Source organism: Mixophyes fleayi, chromosome 12 (genome assembly GCF_038048845.1).
Source record: "Mixophyes fleayi isolate aMixFle1 chromosome 12, aMixFle1.hap1, whole genome shotgun sequence".
Taxonomy (NCBI): Eukaryota; Metazoa; Chordata; class Amphibia; order Anura; family Limnodynastidae; genus Mixophyes; species Mixophyes fleayi.
In genome coordinates this window covers 4,360,546-4,379,172 of record NC_134413.1, presented here as the reverse complement: position 1 = coordinate 4,379,172, position 18,627 = coordinate 4,360,546, and the positions used below count along the sequence as shown (strand labels likewise).

The following is an 18,627-nucleotide window of genomic DNA, read 5'->3' as shown; positions in this document are numbered from 1 at the left end:
GTAACACAAACTAACTAGATTCCTGATATCGCCATGTGGGGAGGAGACAGAATTAAGACAATAGGAGAGTTTATAAAGACTGCGACTTATGCAGAGCAGCTCATCTATATAGGTGCAATTGTACAAAATGTTTACAGACACAAACTTACAGACGATACACTCAACCCGTGATCTATCTGTGTGTGTGATAGACGTGGTCGCTGGATTTGACATATCAAACTAGTCAGACATGGGTAGTTTGTGATTTAATGCATTTATGTAAATATAACGGTGTGGAGGCTCAAAGTGCACCTATCTGGCAGTTTTGAAATAACTAATATTAACAGTGCACCCTAAATAAAATAATTATTGCCATATACGTAACAGACATATACAATGGTCTTTATAAAAAAAAAACAAAAAAAACAATTTACAAACACCCCTCCCTTCTGTCACCTGCTTCCTGCAGTAATGCCGTAGTATTATTATTTCAATTAGCTGTCGGAATGGGCGGACATTCCTGTGACACCAATATCATGTGATCATTCTGAGCCAATGTGCTGAGAGCTGGCAGACTTTCTCCAGTTTGATGACGTTGTAGAAAGTTCCCCAATCTTTCCTTTGCCAGTACATGGGATTTTCACTCCATCAATTCTGACTGCTAACTACAGACATATACAAACTTGAAGACAGGATGAATTTAACAGCTGTAACAACCAGTAGGTCACCTACCAGGTGTATCTGCGCAGTCGGAGATGAACACGCCGTTATCTCCCATATAATCTCCCACCCCTTCCCTTCCCTGTTCCATCTCTCCAACATGGCATACTGACCTTTGCATACGCATTTCTGGTGCACATGTAGAATGTAGGAATATGTATTTGAACATACACCGATCAGCCACAACATTAAAGCCACCTGCCTAATATTATATAGGTCCCCTTCTGCCACCGAACAATTTGTAGACAATTTTTGCAGGTTGGCAGTACACATTATGCGGATGGAAGATTCCACTGGGGATTTGGGGCTGTACTTGGTCTGCAGCAATGTTTGGGTAGGTGGTATGTGTCAAGGTAATATCCACATGAATTCCAGGTTTCCCAGCAGAACATCGCCCAGAGCATCACATTGCCTACAGCCGTCCACGTGATGTAAAGAAAATGTGACTCATCAGACCAGGCCACCTTCGTCCATTGCTCCATAGTCCAGTTCTGGTGCTCACATGTCCATTGTAGGCGCATTTGGTGGTGGACAGGGGTCAGCATGGGCACTCTGACCGGTCTGTGGCTTACGCAGCCCCATACGCAGCAAGCTGCGATGCTCTGTGTGTCCTGACACCTTTCTATCATAACCAGCATTAGCTTTTTCAGCAATTTGTGCTACAGTAGCTCTTCTGTAGGATTACGTAGAAACATAGAATTTAACTTGGCCCATCTAGTCGGCCCATTTTATGACCTATGGTAATCTCCAACCCTATATGATCCCTAGTTCTTTGTAAGGATATCACTATGTCTATCCCAAGCATGTTTACATTGCTCTACTGTATTAATCTCTACCACCTCTGATGGAGGCTATTCCACTTATCCACTACCGTTTTCAGTCCGGTTCAGTAGTTGTCCTTTCTTGGACCACTTTTGGTAGGTACTAACCACTGCACACTGGGAACACCCCACAAGACCGGCCGTTTTGGAGATGCTCTGACCCAGCCGTCCAGCCATCACAATTTGGCCCTTGTCAAAGTCGCTCAGATCCTTACGCTTAAACATTTTTCTTGCTCCCAACACATAAATTTCAAAAATTGACTGTTCACTTGCTGCTTAATATATCCCACCTCTTGACTGGTGTGCTTGTAACCAGATAATCAATGGTACTTGTTGTTCACAATGTTGCGGCTCATCGGTGTAGATTTGGATGCATGAATTGGTGGATTAGAATTGTTGAGGTTAAGAGCACTGTTCCCTCTGCCCTGAAATCCTGTTGGGAAAATATCCCCTTGTGTGGGGCTGCAATGAACTTACCACTTTGCATTTCAAAATCATTCTGCCTACAGGGAGTGTGAGCTAAGACACCTATGTTCAGAGAGGAATATACCTAAAATCTAAGTAAAAGTGATCCCAGCTTTTCCTGTTTTTAAACAGTCCCCATTTTTAAGCTTAATCCAACTGCCCCACTTTCCTCATAAATAGTGATGTTTAGTTTTAACAGGATAAGAATTTGTCGTTCAGAGAATTTATTTAACTGGTGTAGAACTCCTGCGAAGCAGCCGCTGGCGAGATATAAACGGTCACTACAGTCACACGATGCGTGTGTTCAGCTGGTCATACCACAAGCAGTGGCTGCTTGCACAGCTTCTAAACCATACAAAACACTGCAAAATTAATTACTGTTTCGCTTGTTACTAAATAATGTGGTTACAAAATGCCCAAAAAGTTTCAAATACCTCCTCAGTTCTGCACAACGTGTGTGATAGTTTCAGACGCTGCCATGCAAATAAAGACAATTAACTCAAATGCAAATGTGCAGCACAAATACTGCTGTAGGACATCCTGCGCAGTTGCAAATATTTTTTGGGGGAGACGCGCATGATTTTGTGACCGAGATGGTGCCGTCTGAAAGGTGAACTTGTTATTTCTGATGCGGGGGCTTTGACATCAATATATACTGCGTGGCTTAATACATTGTTACCATATCAGAAGATCTGTTTGTAACAGAGATTATTTTACTTGACAGAGATACGATTCTGTCTCCAGCGTACGAAGCAGCAATTCCTCCAGAAAAGACTCGCAGGGCAGTAATCGCAGCCTCGGTAAGACCAGGAACCAGAATTTTCACTGCTAATTATGAAGACATTGTCATAATAAATATTAAAAGTTTAAGCCTTGATTTTATTATATTTATATCTATATTCTAATTACAATACCTTTTTGTTCAATAAAAAGTTGTACAAGCAGAATAAGAGTACGGCTATGGGCAATAGATTTGCTCCAGCCTATGCTGATCGTATCGATACATAGATGATTCAATTGTGGTATGGTTGGTTACGGAGGAGGAATCATTAAGTTTTATTTAGTATGTTAATAACAACAATGTGAATAGCAGATTTTGCATGGAACAGAATGCTTGTAAAATAGAATGTTTTGATACGATTCTTAGTATTGGTATTAATGGCATAGTAGAGGCTTGCACATTTTCCTGCAATACCATTTGTATCTAGCCATCCTAAACTTGTGATAATGGCCAATGTGTATGATGAAATGGCTACATCACATAAGAATTGTGAAAGAAACAAGGGGTTATATTTACTAAAGTGCAGGCTTGAAAAAGTGGAGATGTTGCCTATAGCAACCAATCAGATTCTAGTAATCATTTATTTAGTACATGCTACAAAATGTCAACTAGAAACTAATTGGTTGCTATAGGCAACATCTCCACTTTTTCAAACCCCGTAGTTTAGTAAATATACCCCATTGTCTTTTTTGGAAGAAGCAGAAAAATGAATCACTAGACTTAAAATTCAAGGAATATCCGCTAAAAACAAGATAAAGTAAATGCATTTAATTTGAAACAAAACAATTTGTTAATAAATAGTAATAAGTTATATCAATAGAAGTAGTTACGTATGGTCATTAAATCTTACAGAATCAGTTAGATAAACATTAGTCTGTAGACCTGATAACTATTTTAAGACATTCATTAATATACCTTTAAATATTTTAATAGCCATTCAAAATTATTTTGTCTTCTAGTCTTATTGTACAGGATAAACAGAATAGAGATTGGTCTCTACCTTCTATATTAATAATAATAGAACTATGGGATATCATTCATGTGAATCGTGAGCGGCCTGTATAGAGCAATGTAAACAATTAACTATTAGTCTTACAAAGGCCAATTTCCCTTTTAAGTAATTTATTATTTGTTCCTCTAAATGTCATGTTTACCTGATACAATATAACTACTGGCAATGCTGATCAAGGAGCATAAATATCTTTTTAACTTGACGTTTGTCTTATTACATAAATTATTCATTATAAATAATTGAAGTAAATAGTTGTGGTTATAGGAGGTAAGATCTGACATTGTAAGCCACAACTTCTGATGACGTGACCTTAGCATCACGAAACGCGTCAGTTTGAGAGCAAAGGTTCTCCTCTGTGTACCACATGGCAGACTGTTGCTGTAATCTACATTTCTGATAAATAAAGTGCTTTTACCTTTATATATGAATGCACGGATTTGCCTTAATGTTTTTGCTATTTGTCCCAATACTGTAGTAGCTTCTGCAATGAGAGAAAGTGGTATAGTTATATTTCTGTAGCATGTCTTGGAATGCGAGGATCTCTGTTTAGAACAACGCCCAATGAGAACTTGCAGGATGAGTGACTCTTGACACAATGCCAAGTTTCACTTCGCTCTGAGTATTTTTTGACATCATTGTTCCTTGACTGTAAACTTTATATTGTAAAACTTCCTTTTGTTGCAGATACAATAACATTATCCGGGGATGAGCGGGAGTTTGGGAGGTTAAATTTCAGACTGCGGTATGTTGCGGCTGTGGAACAGATCTGGATTACCGTGTTACAAGTAAGGATCCAACGCCCTTCCAGCCAGCACTGTAATATAAATGACTGCACAAGTACAAAATGCTGGTAAATCTGTTTACACCTGTGATACGCACCTGTAAATGACAGACAAAATAACTGCAGAGTTACATCACCTTTCATCTTTCGTCTCGTCCTTTGTTATAACCTTCTCTCATCGTGCTGAAAGGACAACGCCTCTGGCAACATCATATTATAAATCATTTAACTCTTTGAAACAATGAAAAAAACTTAGGTAGCGTTAATTAACTAGGAAAAACTGAAAAATGCTGCTTCATTTCCGCAGGACCAATGTATGGGTATGCCAATGTACATGGCAGCCACGTGGGTCCATGCTTTGCTCACTAGACATGCCGTACATGGCACAGAGTCCCGCTTACAGACTGGTCCGCTCTTGATGGAGCTCATCAGTGTCGGAGATGGACTTCCTTCCTCTATGGTTTACATGCTGAGCAAGAACACCGGTCGTACATTGATGAACTCCAACATGGACGCATTAAATGCCATTTTGCTGCATTCTCGTTTATAAAACCAGTTGTGTAATTTCTTCCACCAATTTATTAATATTATCATATTGAAATCTATTAAAACTAAAAAGACACCAGGTAACAAATTGTGGGTTGTAAAAAGTAGTTCTTTTAGTTACATACGCTCTACAATAAGGCTCTACAATAATTACTAATAGTATCTCTTCCGGACCTCACACGTCAGCTCTTCCTCTCAGTCACCTGCTATTTTGGAGACAGATCCTTACGCGTTTCTGTATTTTCTTTGTGTACAGTATATGTCAGTGTGCTGGACTATTAAAGAGAAAAAGGATTCAACTTTACAAATTTTGTTAAAAACCCACTACTTAAATTATCAGTTATGTTTATTTATTTTTTACACTGATGGATACAAAAAGGGTAATAATACATTGTAGGGGGAATACTGATTAACCCCATCATCAATTAATTTGCTGAAAGCTTTTATTGTGGCATTTGGACAAGGTGGCAAGGTCTTCAAAAGCTGAGTTGGTCAACAAGCTCACGATCTGCATATACACCGGGCCCCTCGAAGACCGGGACTCCCCAGATCTCTCGTCCCCCCTGGCTGTGAATTCTGGTGTTTACAATGTAACACCCCTCACAAGCCAATGACAAGTTGTGAATCTACGCTGTCTACATATTCTTATTTTCACTTTTTGATACATTTTAGAATGATATAAATAAGGTGTCAGTGAAGGTTTAGCAAACGGTCAGTATGTTCAAGGGCTGCAAACTGCGTTTATAATATGCATCAAACCACATACTTATTTTTGCATGCAGGGGACATACTGGCTGCTTTTGCATGTAGCACTTATACTGGGCAGCTTTATTTTACACTGTGATTTAGAGTTCAGCTAGAACACTCCCCATCCCAACCCTAAGTCTGTCAAAACATTTTAAATATCAAACAAAGCCTATTCTAAAAATACTACATTGCAATTGTGTAAAAGTATTCAATAATCACATTTTTAATATTACTAAAAATACATTATATAGGTGTGTATGTACCCGTAACCTATAGCTCGGCCTCATTCCTAAGACTAGCTTGTGCCAGAGGAAGTTTTATATCCTTTTTCCTCTTTAAATAGGGGGGGAAAAAAAATAAAAAATATTATATATATATATATATATATATATATATATATATATATATATATATATATATATATATATATATATACACATACACACATATATATATATATATACACACACATATATACATATATACACACATATACACATACACTATAGTCTGTTATAAAGAGACTTCTTACTCAACCATTGAACACATATGTTGCAGAACTTATTACATGGGAAGACAATTACTGTGAGACCATAAACGTCTCAGTGTTTAACTGTAAATTGTGGGTTGTTAAAGGACTAAATCTTTGTCTGTTTCTCATCAGCTGAAAGACCTGTCTTGGCCGGGAATCTGCGGAGAATCTCCCAGTATCTACATTAAAGGGATCATTACTCTGCCGAAAGCCGTACACTTTAAATCCTCTGCTAAGGAGGCGGCTATGGTAAGTGTGGGAGCAGAGTGTGTCTGGAGTAGTGGTCCAAGTGGTGGCATGAAAAACGTAATGTGAATGTAAGTGATCGTATAATCCCACTTCTACCGCTGGTCTGAAGGGTGAGCGTTTCCCCAAAAACCTTCTCCATTCAGCCACCTCCGATTAGCTGTATTTATGGATTTCATCGGTCATCTGGGATAATAATGTTATTCTGACATTTTCCTTCAGGTTCATGTACGTTTATTTCTGCATATTTATAGGAGCAGACCGATTTGTTTATTTATGTTGAACTTGGATTGAACACACATATGCTCTGCATTAGATACAACTTTATCCACATAGCAAATTTAGGTGAAGTCACAGAGTAACTGAACAAAACAAAACAGCGTATAGAGGTGTTATTTTGTAGTGTTCATGCTCTGTGTCTCCCCACAGGACATGGACTTCATGGAAACATTTGTATTTGCCATCAAGTTACAAAGTCTACAGAGTGCCAGGCTGGTGTTCAAGGTGCTCAGTCTAACTCCCCGCAAGAGAACCATCAGCAAGTGTTCGATATCCCTGCGTGATCTGAGCGAGGTGGAGACCGATCATTGGCTGGATGTGGTGCCGTCCTCCAAGGCTCCGGTGAGTCTATAAGCAGGGGTCCAGGAGGTCACCGCAGTCTGGGGGAGGTCACCGCACTCTGGGGGAGGTCACCACAGTCTGGGGGAGGTCACCACAGTCTGGGGGAGGTCACCGCAATCTGGGGGAGGTCACCGCAATCTGGGGGAGGTCACCGCAATCTGGGGGAGATCACCGCACTTGTGCCCTCCAAATCTTAAGAGAATTTCTTACAAAATTGGGGTTAATTGGCGACTGTGAAACCATCTACGAGAAATCTAATCCTGGACACACAAGCAACAATTTTGTTGCCATTTTGGTTGTTTTAGACCTAACCGCTGTGTGTGAGCAGAACACTGGTTTCCCCAAAACAAATTATATCAGGATGGATTGTTCTTAAATATAATCAGCTGATGACTGCATCCTGTGGACGGTCTTTGGACACCCACATGGCATCCCCAATTATTCGTCCAGAACCCCGATTCTGTGTTGTTTGGGGATAATTACTTAAATAATGTGTAGCAAATGTAAGCAGTGATGTACGGACTGTACATGTGGCAAACCAATCATTTGACCTAATCACCAAGCAACAGATATCTGTGGCTAATTCGATGAATGCCCAACTTGCCAGCGTGTACAGAGGTAGCCATTAATAAGTTGGACCAAATGTCCAGGTAGCAGGTCGTCCTTTGTATCATGGTTGGCCAAATGTTTGCATAAATAAGGTCATTACAATCACTTTTACTAGCCATTCCAATTGTAAAGCGCTACAGAATTTGCTGGCGCTATATAAATGGTGACGATTATCCTATGTAAAACTGGATTTAAATCAAATCATTGTTTCTGGTCCTCACACACTGCAAGGCTTTGGTGAAACTTCTACACACACCTTCAGACGTCTTCGATTGCAGACTGCCCTCTATAATATACGGACTCCTTTCCTTTGTAGACTGGGCCCTTTCAGGTCTTCTGTGGCTCTGCAAACCCAAATCCTCCCTCTTCCAAGGTCAATCAGCCTTTTCACCATATTAATCATTTATATAGCGCCATTATATTACGCAGACAATACCCAATCATTCACATCGGTCCTTGTCCCATTGGATCTTGCGATGTTTGATATGCAAGGATCCGGTTTGCTATTTAGCGAGCAGGACACACAGTGCCATTCATACTCCTGCCCTAAGTGTAAACTGAAAAAATATTACAAAAATAAACAAAACGGAATCCGGGTACAGTATTTGTTCTCTCAGCTGTGCAGTAAAATAATGTATTCAGTGACGTCTGTATGAAACATACAACATTATAATAAAACAATCTTTGAACTGGTGGGTGCGTGTGTAAATACATTTATTCCCAGGGTCAATGTACAGGACATGGGAGGTGTTTACATTATTCATGTTATGTACTAGAATGTTATAGTAACATACCTTCCATCCAATAGCCATTTAATTGTTTGTTTTACGTATTGTCCTGCTATGATGTGTATCTGACCTGTAACAGATCGCTCCTTATCTCTTGTACAGCGCTGAGTAAACAAACAGTGCAGTTAACTCCCACTGGCCTTAGAATACCTCCTCTGTTCTATACAGGCAGGAAATCAAGTTTCAAATCCAATTACTAAAAAATGTAATTTTTTTGTAAATATAATCATCTGATGACAATGTCGGCAGTTGACGGTCATTCGGGATCCCCTGTGATCTTATTGTTGAGTCCAAAATATCAGTTCTGTGCCATTTGGGTATCATCAGATGACCTTACACACGGTAAACTAATCAATCATTTGACCCACTCGCAAAATGACTTGATCTGCTGCCAATACCACGCAGGGTACCAGGTTGTGCTGCGAGATAAAGAGTCTCTGTGGTTTAAGATTCTTTTTGCTGCAGTCTGTTTACTAAAATGTGATTTTGTTTTTCTATGCGCAAGAACTTTAAATGAGCAGCAGTGAAGTTAGAAGCCCCGGACTGCGTTGTCTGGTGTGAGAGGTGTAGAAAGACTCCACGGGACGTTGACTGCTCATTACACACATAATGAAGTATATGTGCAGATAAGCACAGAAAAAGGAAAGTAACAAGACTGTCAAAAAAACAATAATTAAGACTCCTGAAATAACAACAGTCTTATATCAAGAGATAGGTCACATCCTAATGAGGGTTGTACGAACAGCACATTAGGAAAAATCAGATTATTATATTCATAATGCAGTTCAGTATTTTGCAGATTAAAGTTTCCACAGGTTTTGACAGGTTTGTCAGCTGCCAACATCTGCATCCGTGGCCGACAAATCATTCTGGGAATTGTAGTTCAACAACAAACAAGAGGTCACATTGTATCTCTAAAGCATGGGATAATAAAGTAACTTCAAAATGCTCTACAATGTTCGCATGAAAAGGGAATTGCAAAATGTTTCACGTCTACAGATAATTTCATTTTGTGACGGTGTAAACCCAGTACCCGCATATAAAACCAGCTGTGTTATTGTCATGTCAACACGCTATCTACCCTGTCCTGTTTGTCATCCATGCAGGCATGTCACACGGAGCTCCTGGTCGGGACTTGTTTCCAGGCAATAAACAGCAGGATTCAGTTACAAATCCTCAAGGCTCAGAACCTGCCCAGCTCATCCACCCCTCTCACCATAAGTACGTCCAGTCTAAGACTTGTGTCTGCTCAGTTCCTGTGCCACTTGGCATCACGTTGATCAGATATTAAAAGCATCTTGGGACATTCAGAGTTTCTTGCAGTGTCTTTCAATGCGTTTACAGCAGGACATCAGATAAGATCATTATAGGTTATATATCTGTGAATGTTATCCGTAGCTATTTCATATAAAGCAAAGTATATTTTAAAGGTTTTTTTTCTTAATACTTTTCGTGGAAACATATTTCAGTTAGGACACAGATTTGCAGGAATTAGTACTTAGAGAGATTACAATACCTGTATTGCAGGTACATTCACCAAGCAACATTGACTATCTTGTATTAGTGTAAAAAGTGAAGCAGAGAGGATCAGACACCTCTATCCCATTCTGGGCGATGTTCAAGCTGGAATCCTGGACTCTCTGCATACATGAATCTACTTTCACAACCACAGTTAGTCTTATGCCAGAGCTGGTCACACAGGGGACGGTCCTGTTTGTTGGCTAAGGAGTGGTGAAATGCGTTAGTCCTCAGGCTGTGTGTCTGTATCACCAGCATCACTGTTTGATAAACGCAATTTCTAGAGTCCCTGTTCTATTATAGACACAAATGGTCCTTTATAAAACTGCAATATACACCGGTGAGCGCTGGATTTCTATTTCCAAAAATGTTCTTTATTGGTCACCTCTCACGTAACATTGAGCACATATACATTTTACAGATATTTTTCACAAATGCCTTTATATCAGTTAGGCAGAGTTGTTTATTTTTGTTACCCTTGCATATGACATAGCTCAGCTCTGTGCATCGGACACAGTTGCATCCAAAGCGGTTTTGTGTCGTATCCAAGGGCAAAGAAAATAAACAGCTGTCTACATGAAAGGGGCGTAAGGACAAAATGATGCTTAGGTGCCGTAACAACCAATCATAATCTGTCACAGATCCTTATTGCTCTCCCTCCCCCTCCTCAGATTTCTTTGTGAAGGCCGAGATGTTCAGCACGGAGGGGCTGCTGTACAAAAAGAAAACTCGCCCCTTAAAATCATCGAACGCTCAGGTGAATTGGGGGGAGACCATGATTTTCCCGGTGACACAGAAAGAGGAAGGAATCAACTTTCTGATTAAACTGTACAGCCGGAGCTCGGTCAGGCGGAAACATTTTATTGGGCAGGTAAGGACAACTAGGATATATTTCAGTGGGTCACGGTCGGGAGGTAGGAGGCATCACCGTGTTGTAGAGAGGTAGGAAGCATCACCGTGTGTTCTAGGACAGGGCTGGCGTCTCTATATCTCTCCGAATGTAAAGCTGGGCACATGCATTAATAGTTACGTATTTGGCCAGATTACATAGAGTCAGCGATACATAAATCAGTATAGTCACCAGCTTGAAATTTACAATGACCCAGGGTCAATCGATAAAGCAGGATGAAGAATCACCAACATTCCTGGTCCTAGTTCTTATTCCTTGTGTATTGACAAATGCATATCATCATCAACATTTATTTATATAGCGCCAGCAGATTCCGTAGCGCTTTACAACTGGGAACAAACAGTAATAAAACAATACTGGGTAATACATTCATACAGAGAGGTAAGAGGACCCTGCTCACAAGCTTACAATCTATGGGACAATGGGAGTTTAATACACAAGGGCACGTGCTACATCATATTGAAGATTGGACCAGCTAAAATGCAAAGGTTACAAAGTATTTAGTGGTCTGTTTGATCAGTCACACAACTATGTTATTCAGAGAGTTGTTGTCTTGTGTTAGCTTTTGTAGAGGTTGGTAATAGGGTAACCTAGAGAGATTAAGATGTTGGTTGAGGAATATTATAAGCTTGTCTGAAGAGGTGGGTTTTCAGAGAACGCTTGAAGACTAGAGGAAAGTCTTGTGCGAGAACCTGAATTCCATAAAGTGGGTGCAGCCCGAAAAAATCCCTTAACCGAGAATGGGAGGAAGTGAGGAGAGTGGAAGAGAGATGCAGATCTTGTGCAGAACGGAGGTATCGAGTTGGGAGATATTTTGAGGCAAGGGAGGAGATTTATGTTGGTGCAGTTTTGTTGATGGCCTTGTAAGTTAGTAGAAATATTTTATATTGGGTTCTGCAAAAAAACAGGCAACCAATGACTGAGAGTGGCTCAGCAGAAGAACGATTTGCAAAGAAAATAAATCTAGGCGCTGTGTGCAATATAGATTGTAGGGGTGAGAGTCTAATTTTGGGAAGACCAGTAAGGAGGGAATTGCAATAGTCTATGTGGGAGATGATGAGTGCATGAATTAACGTTTTTGCAGTGTCCTGTGTAATATATGTGCGTATTCTGAAAATTATTTTTTAGTTGTATGTAACAAGATTTAGATATAGAGTCAATGTGGGGAACAAAGTATAGTTGCGAGTCAAGGATTACACCTAGGCAGCGAGCTTGCGGGGTGGGATTTTTGGTCATGTCAACAGAAATAGAAATGTCAGGTAGGTAACGTCGTTTGATGGGTGGGAATATTATTAACTCTGTTTTTGAAAGATTTGAGTTTGAGTTGGCGAGAGGACATCCAAGATGAAATGGCAGAAAGACAGTCAGTAACGCGAGACAACACAGATGGTGAAAGATCAGGAGAGGATAGATAGATTGTGCATCATCCGTATAGAGATGATACTGAAATCCAAAAGAGCTTATTAGTACCACTTCTCCTGTTCTGTATGCTGGGATATGTGGTAACTGCATAGTACCACTTCTCCTGTTCTGTATGCTGGGATATGTGGTAACTGCATAGTACCACTTCTCCTGTTCTGTATGCTGGGATATGTGGTAACTGCATAGTACCACTATTCTTTAGGATGGATAACTGTGCATAATACTTCTTTTAATCACCTCACTATTAGCTCAGTCTCTGCTCCGTGTAATAAGCACATTCTGTAATGACTTAAGCTCTGCATTATGTAAACTGCATTTGTTCCCGGTAGCTGCAGATAACACTCACAGATTTATCCATCTGTTCTCTAAAATACAACAAACGTTTCTTTCATGAGAGGCGGACGGTGCACTGGGGTATACAACCCACAATATCCATTTACAATTCTCCTAAAAGATTTACTTTCTAGGAAGAGGAAATGTCAGTTGTATAAATTACAGCAGAGTAGACGCCTTTCACTCTCTTAGATGTAACACATTCATCCAGTCTGCTCCTTAAATAGATGTCAAGGAGAAATAGTTGACGTAGCTATAAGGATTAGTTTACATTGGTGACAATGAGTAAAAATATAATACGTCCTTAGGGAAACTAGAAGCATTAAATAAGGTTTGTGTCGGAGGCGGGTGTTGAGCTCACATAACATTTCTGGAGAGGTTGTGTCAATTAATTATGTGGCAAATAGGTTTTCTGCTTACAGACTACAAAAACATTGTGTCCTAGAAGCATAGAGAACAGACTGATCATCTTATGTATCGTTATATTGTTATACAGTGGTCCGTGCGCTCAGAAGTGGTCTAGGAAATAATATGGTGTGAAAAGTGGTTACTTCTCTGTGTTTTGTGTTTCTAATGTCAGATTCTTAAAGAAACAATGTAGCAATTTGAGAATAGGTTTTAATAACATTTCCAGGATTATATTAATAGTTTGAGATCATGTCATAATACAGTGGTTCCCAATCTTTCGCAGTTCGAGGCACCCTTAGGGTCTCCATAATTTTTCAAGACACCCCTAAGCCAAAATAATTACCGGGTAGTCCCATTTTTTAAGTAGTTGGGTCAAAATAGCGGAAGATGTATTTTCCATATCACTCTGTCCCGTCCCCCCCTTCAGCACCTCTCTCTGCCGTCCCCCCCTTCAGCACCTCTCTCTGCCGTCCCCCCCTTCAGCACCTCTCTCTGCCGTCCCCCCCTTCAGCACCTCTCTCTGCCGTCCCCCCCTTCAGCACCTCTCTCTGCCGTCCCCCCCTTCAGCACCTCTCTCTGCCGTCCCCCCCTTCAGCACCTCTCTCTGCCGTCCCCCCCTTCAGCACCTCTCTCTGCCGTCCCCCTCTTCAGCATCTCTCTCTGCCGTCCCCCCCTTCAGCATATCTCTCTGCCGTCCCCCCCTTCAGCATCTCTCTCTGCCGTCCCCCCCTTCAGCATCTCTCTCTGCCGTCCCCCCCTTCAGCATCTCTCTCTGCCCCCCCCTTCAGCATCTCTCTCTGTCACCCCCCCCCCCCCTTCAGCATCTCTCTCTGTCACCCCCCCCCCCCTTCAGCATCTCTCATTGTCCCCCTTCACTCTCCGTTCCTTTACTTACCTTCTTTCCTCATTTTCTGCTTTCTTCTCTCCTGATTTCCTCTCTGGTTTTCCCCATCTCCCCCCCCCCCCCCCCTCCCAAACCAACCCAAATTCTTAACCACGTTCCTCGTACTGATGCAGGAGAAGGTTATTGACCGGTCACTGACGTGATCACTTTGCAGTTCCCCAGCATCAGTGTGTTCACTGGTCATAGCAGATATACAGTACAGGGAGGGGAAAGTTCAATTCTCCTCCCCTGCGAATATCACTATCCTGTCCCCTCTGACCTGCTCCTCATGCCCCGTTGTTATGATTGTGTCACTCACTGACCAATGGCAGTGACCATTTCAGAAGCTTCTAATGTGCGGCTTTTGAGTGAGGAAATAATGTGTGGATTCTAGAACCTCTTGTCTGGATCACTGTGTCAATGTCACGTACGGATGCAATTATATTGTTATTGATTGTTGTATAGACAACATTGCTGAAACACTGTATAAAGCGTTAAGAGGTTACACAGCAGCTACAGATCTCTACATCTGGATATTTTACTGTACCCCTGATATACATCTATCCTGCGCAGCTCACGTATCTGTGCAATTAGTCTGTCTGAAACTAAATCCTACCGAGGACAGTTTGCAATTTGGCTTATAAAAGGCAGAGAACGGACAATATGGGAGAAGTAATCTTGTTCTTTGCTCTATAACAGAGCAGCTTTTCATGGCACACACTGGGTCCTCTGTGTAATACAGTCAGTCCCGCAGACAGAAAAGGGCGATCAGCTCTCTTCCCTTTTGAGTGCCTGCCAGGTCCTCTACGACCAGGGGAAAGTTAATCAACACAGGACAGACCGATCGTTCCCAGCCCGGAGCCAGCTGCAGGTGCGGATGTGTTGGGAACATCTGCTTAGCCCCCTGTTTAAACCATAAGGAATAAATCATACATACATCCTGCCGGGTATTAATCTTACAACATAACATGCGTGATCCAATCATGGGAAGGTCTTTATCCCCAGGAAGACAAGTTCACAATAATGTTTATAATTGCATTTATCTTGTACTTAAGAATGTTTTGTTAAAACAGTTATTTGTTTCTATTTTGCTCTTTGCAACATAAAAATTAAGATATATTTTCTCCTTTGCTCTCAGTTAAGTTATGAGGTGAAGGCTCAAGAACTAGCTGTCGCTTATTTGAAAGCCAGAGAGCAAGTCATGGCTCACTCCAACTTAGCGCCTGTTAATGGTCAAAATATTCCTTGTAGCTGACTAAGGAACCAAATCAAATTAAAAACATTCAAAGACAAACTGCAGGCAACAGGTAGTTTAGGAATTCCTAAAGCTACAGATCTCATTACCACACCTGTCCAATCACAAGTTCTCACCTATATATGGCTTGGCACCGTTTTACCCGTTCACCCAGTGGTAACAGAGAACAAAATCTACCTCTGAACATCCCATAACTCTTAGATGCCAAAAGAGTAAGTGTGCATTTATGGCAAAAAGACAAATGGCATAGCATACAAGTTTTCTTATCATGACATATTTGCAATGCCGTTGTGTAAATCCAAATGTACCTTGGGCATCTGCACTGCCCCCTGCAGGAATCTCTGTCCTCCTACACAGTTATTTCATGCATATCAGCTAACTATTAGCAATCACATTAGTAACAGCCAATATCAAACACAGGTTTTACATTTTTATATAAGTATATTTATAAAACGCATAAGATAAATCCTAAGGAAAAGCCTTGAAATAGATAGTTTCCACTCTTAAGAATACCTCTACATATACAGTAATAACAGCTGTTCTTTGTATCATGATCAGATACACTGTAACACACGAATCAGGCGCAATCTAACGCACCAGTCAGGAACACTGTAGCACACGAGCAGATACACTGTAGCACACAAGCAGATACATTGTAACAATCTCTCTGACCTTTCTGTTTCAGGTATGGATCAGCAGTGACAGTAACAGCAGCGAGGCCGCAGATCAATGGACGGATACAATCAGTCACCCAGAGAAAGTGGTGACCAAGTGGCATAAACTTAACCCCTCGAGTTACTGACGGGTATAGACTCAGACTATCCCATTGGACCAAGATCTCCCGGGAGTCATGTGTAAATAAGGACCATGGACTATATCTCATTGGATGAATGCTTCCCACCTGGAGACATTATACAGACTTTGGGTGGAGCTATGGATTATAATGCTGCAGTGGGGAGGCATGAGGCATGGCTGTAGGATGCCTCATTTTGCACAAGACCCATTATGAACTATCTTTCTGAACTGTTAATCCCCATTGTTACTTTTATTACCTACAGTACTTTTATTGTCATGTGTCGTATTAAATAAAATCGGCATGATATACACCTGTTATTTAAAGGATAATATGAGGATATTTTATTTCAGACAGAACGTTTAGATTTGTACACAGGTGTGTCCCTGATTATACAATAATAACACAGAATTAACCAGACATTTACAGCCATATATCCTGTATGTAAACTGCTAATAAAGGTTTAATGCAAATTATATTAAGAGTGTAGAAGTTCCCTGAGCCACCAGCTGACGTTTCACTACAAACTTCCTGATCTCTTAGTGATCATATCTTTTGTTATATAAATAAACTCCATCCTAATGAATCTGTCATTTATTCTTGGTCTGTAGCTCAGACGGCCACACAGTACCACTATGTGCCAGGGGTAATCTTCCAAATCTGCACATATTATGCTCAGTACCACTTCTCTCATTCCATTTGCTAATTACAATTATCAGTATTGGTTTTATTCTCTCGATTATATAATTTCAGATTACAGAGACAAGTATGTAAGATACAATTACATGGTATTAGCATATTGTTCCACGGTCAGGCAGGTTTGTGATATTCCTGACCGGCCAACTTGGCTTTGAAGCAATTTCACATAAACTAGTTCAGGAGTAAAACTGTGAAATTAGAATATTTGAACATTTTATTCAGTTCCACAAATAAAAACAGAAGCAAATAAATTATTTTCTTATTTATTAACGCTGCCAATATAAGCCCACGGACACCACAATTTCAATAAAGATTAATCCTAAGTACTGGAACATCCTGAGTGTAGTGTTTTGTTTCGTACATTTAAGAACACTGTAAAGTTCAGTCGGCTCAAGGACAAAGAGATTAAACAACCTGTGTTTTACCCAGGAAGGTGAAGGAAGTACAGGGCACAGGTAGAGGCTGTGAAGTCAGAGGTAAGGGGCCTAGGTAGAGGCCATATAGTAAGAGGTAAAGGCTGTGCAATCGGAGGCAGGTGGCACAAGTAGCAGAGGCCATGTTAAAAGAGCTAGAGTTCACGGGCAGAGCCGCCATGTTAAAAGAGCTAGAGCTCACGGGCAGAGCCGCCACCGCAAGAGCTGGGGCTCACGGGCAGAGCCGCCACCGCAAGAGCTAGGAGCTCACGGGCAGAGCCGCCACCGCAAGAGCTAGAGCTCACGGGCAGAGCCGCCACCGCAAGAGCTAGAGCTCACGGGCAGAGCCGCCACCGCAAGAGCTGGGGCTCACGGGCAGAGCCGCCACCACTGGAAGAGCTAGGAGCTCACGGGCAGAGCCGCCACCACTGGAAGAGCTAGGAGCTCACGGGCAGAGCCGCCACCACTGGAAGAGCTAGGAGCTCACGGGCAGAGCCGCCACCACTGGAAGAGCTAGGAGCTCACGGGCAGAGCCGCCACCACTGGAAGAGCTAGGAGCTCACGGGCAGAGCCGCCACCACTGGAAGAGCTAGGAGCTCACGGGCAGAGCCGCCACCACTGGAAGAGCTAGGAGCTCACGGGCAGAGCCGCCACCACTGGAAGAGCTAGGAGCTCACGGGCAGAGCCGCCACCACTGGAAGAGCTAGGAGCTCACGGGCAGAGCCGCCACCACTGGAAGAGCTAGGAGCTCACGGGCAGAGCCGCCACCACTGGAAGAGCTAGGAGCTCACGGGCAGAGCCGCCACCACTGGAAGAGCTAGGAGCTCACGGGCAGAGCCGCCACCACTGGAAGAGCTAGGAGCTCACGGGCAGAGCCGCCACCACTGGAAGAGCTAGGAGCTCACGGGCAGAGCCGCCACCACTGGAAGAGCTAGGAGCTCACGGGCAGAGCCGCCACCACTGGAAGAGCTAGGAGCTCACGGGCAGAGCCGCCACCACTGGAAGAGCTAGGAGCTCACGGGCAGAGCCGCCACCACTGGAAGAGCTAGGAGCTCACGGGCAGAGCCGCCACCACTGGAAGAGCTAGGAGCTCACGGGCAGAGCCGCCACCACTGGAAGAGCTAGAGCTCACGGGCAGAGCCGCCACCACTGGAAGAGCTAGAGCTCACGGGCAGAGCCGCCACCACTGGAAGAGCTAGAGCTCACGGGCAGAGCCGCACTGTAAGAGGTACAGATGCATATAGACTTAAGGAAGAGGTACTGAGCAAAGACAGTAAAGGCACCAGCCTCTGGTATAAGTCGCAGGTGTTAGGGGTCACATTACATTATAGGAACCTATTATAGG

The 18,627-nt window shown here is 42.1% G+C and overlaps 1 protein-coding gene across 3 annotated transcripts in view; it reads left to right on the top strand.

Annotated features, from left to right (window-relative positions):
• Nucleotides 1-16,756, top strand: part of TC2N (tandem C2 domains, nuclear) — a 32,095-nt gene extending 15,339 nt beyond the window's left edge. For all 3 annotated transcript variants that reach the window (XM_075192862.1, XM_075192863.1, XM_075192864.1), the window contains exons 7-13: nucleotides 2,710-2,785; nucleotides 4,463-4,563; nucleotides 6,517-6,633; nucleotides 7,060-7,251; nucleotides 9,755-9,869; nucleotides 10,838-11,037; nucleotides 16,063-16,756. In XM_075192862.1, the coding sequence (XP_075048963.1) occupies nucleotides 2,710-2,785; nucleotides 4,463-4,563; nucleotides 6,517-6,633; nucleotides 7,060-7,251; nucleotides 9,755-9,869; nucleotides 10,838-11,037; nucleotides 16,063-16,179 (918 nt within the window). In that variant the 3' untranslated portion in view covers nucleotides 16,180-16,756. The remainder of the gene's footprint in view (nucleotides 1-2,709; nucleotides 2,786-4,462; nucleotides 4,564-6,516; nucleotides 6,634-7,059; nucleotides 7,252-9,754; nucleotides 9,870-10,837; nucleotides 11,038-16,062) is intronic.
• Nucleotides 16,757-18,627: the final 1,871 nt, after the last annotated feature.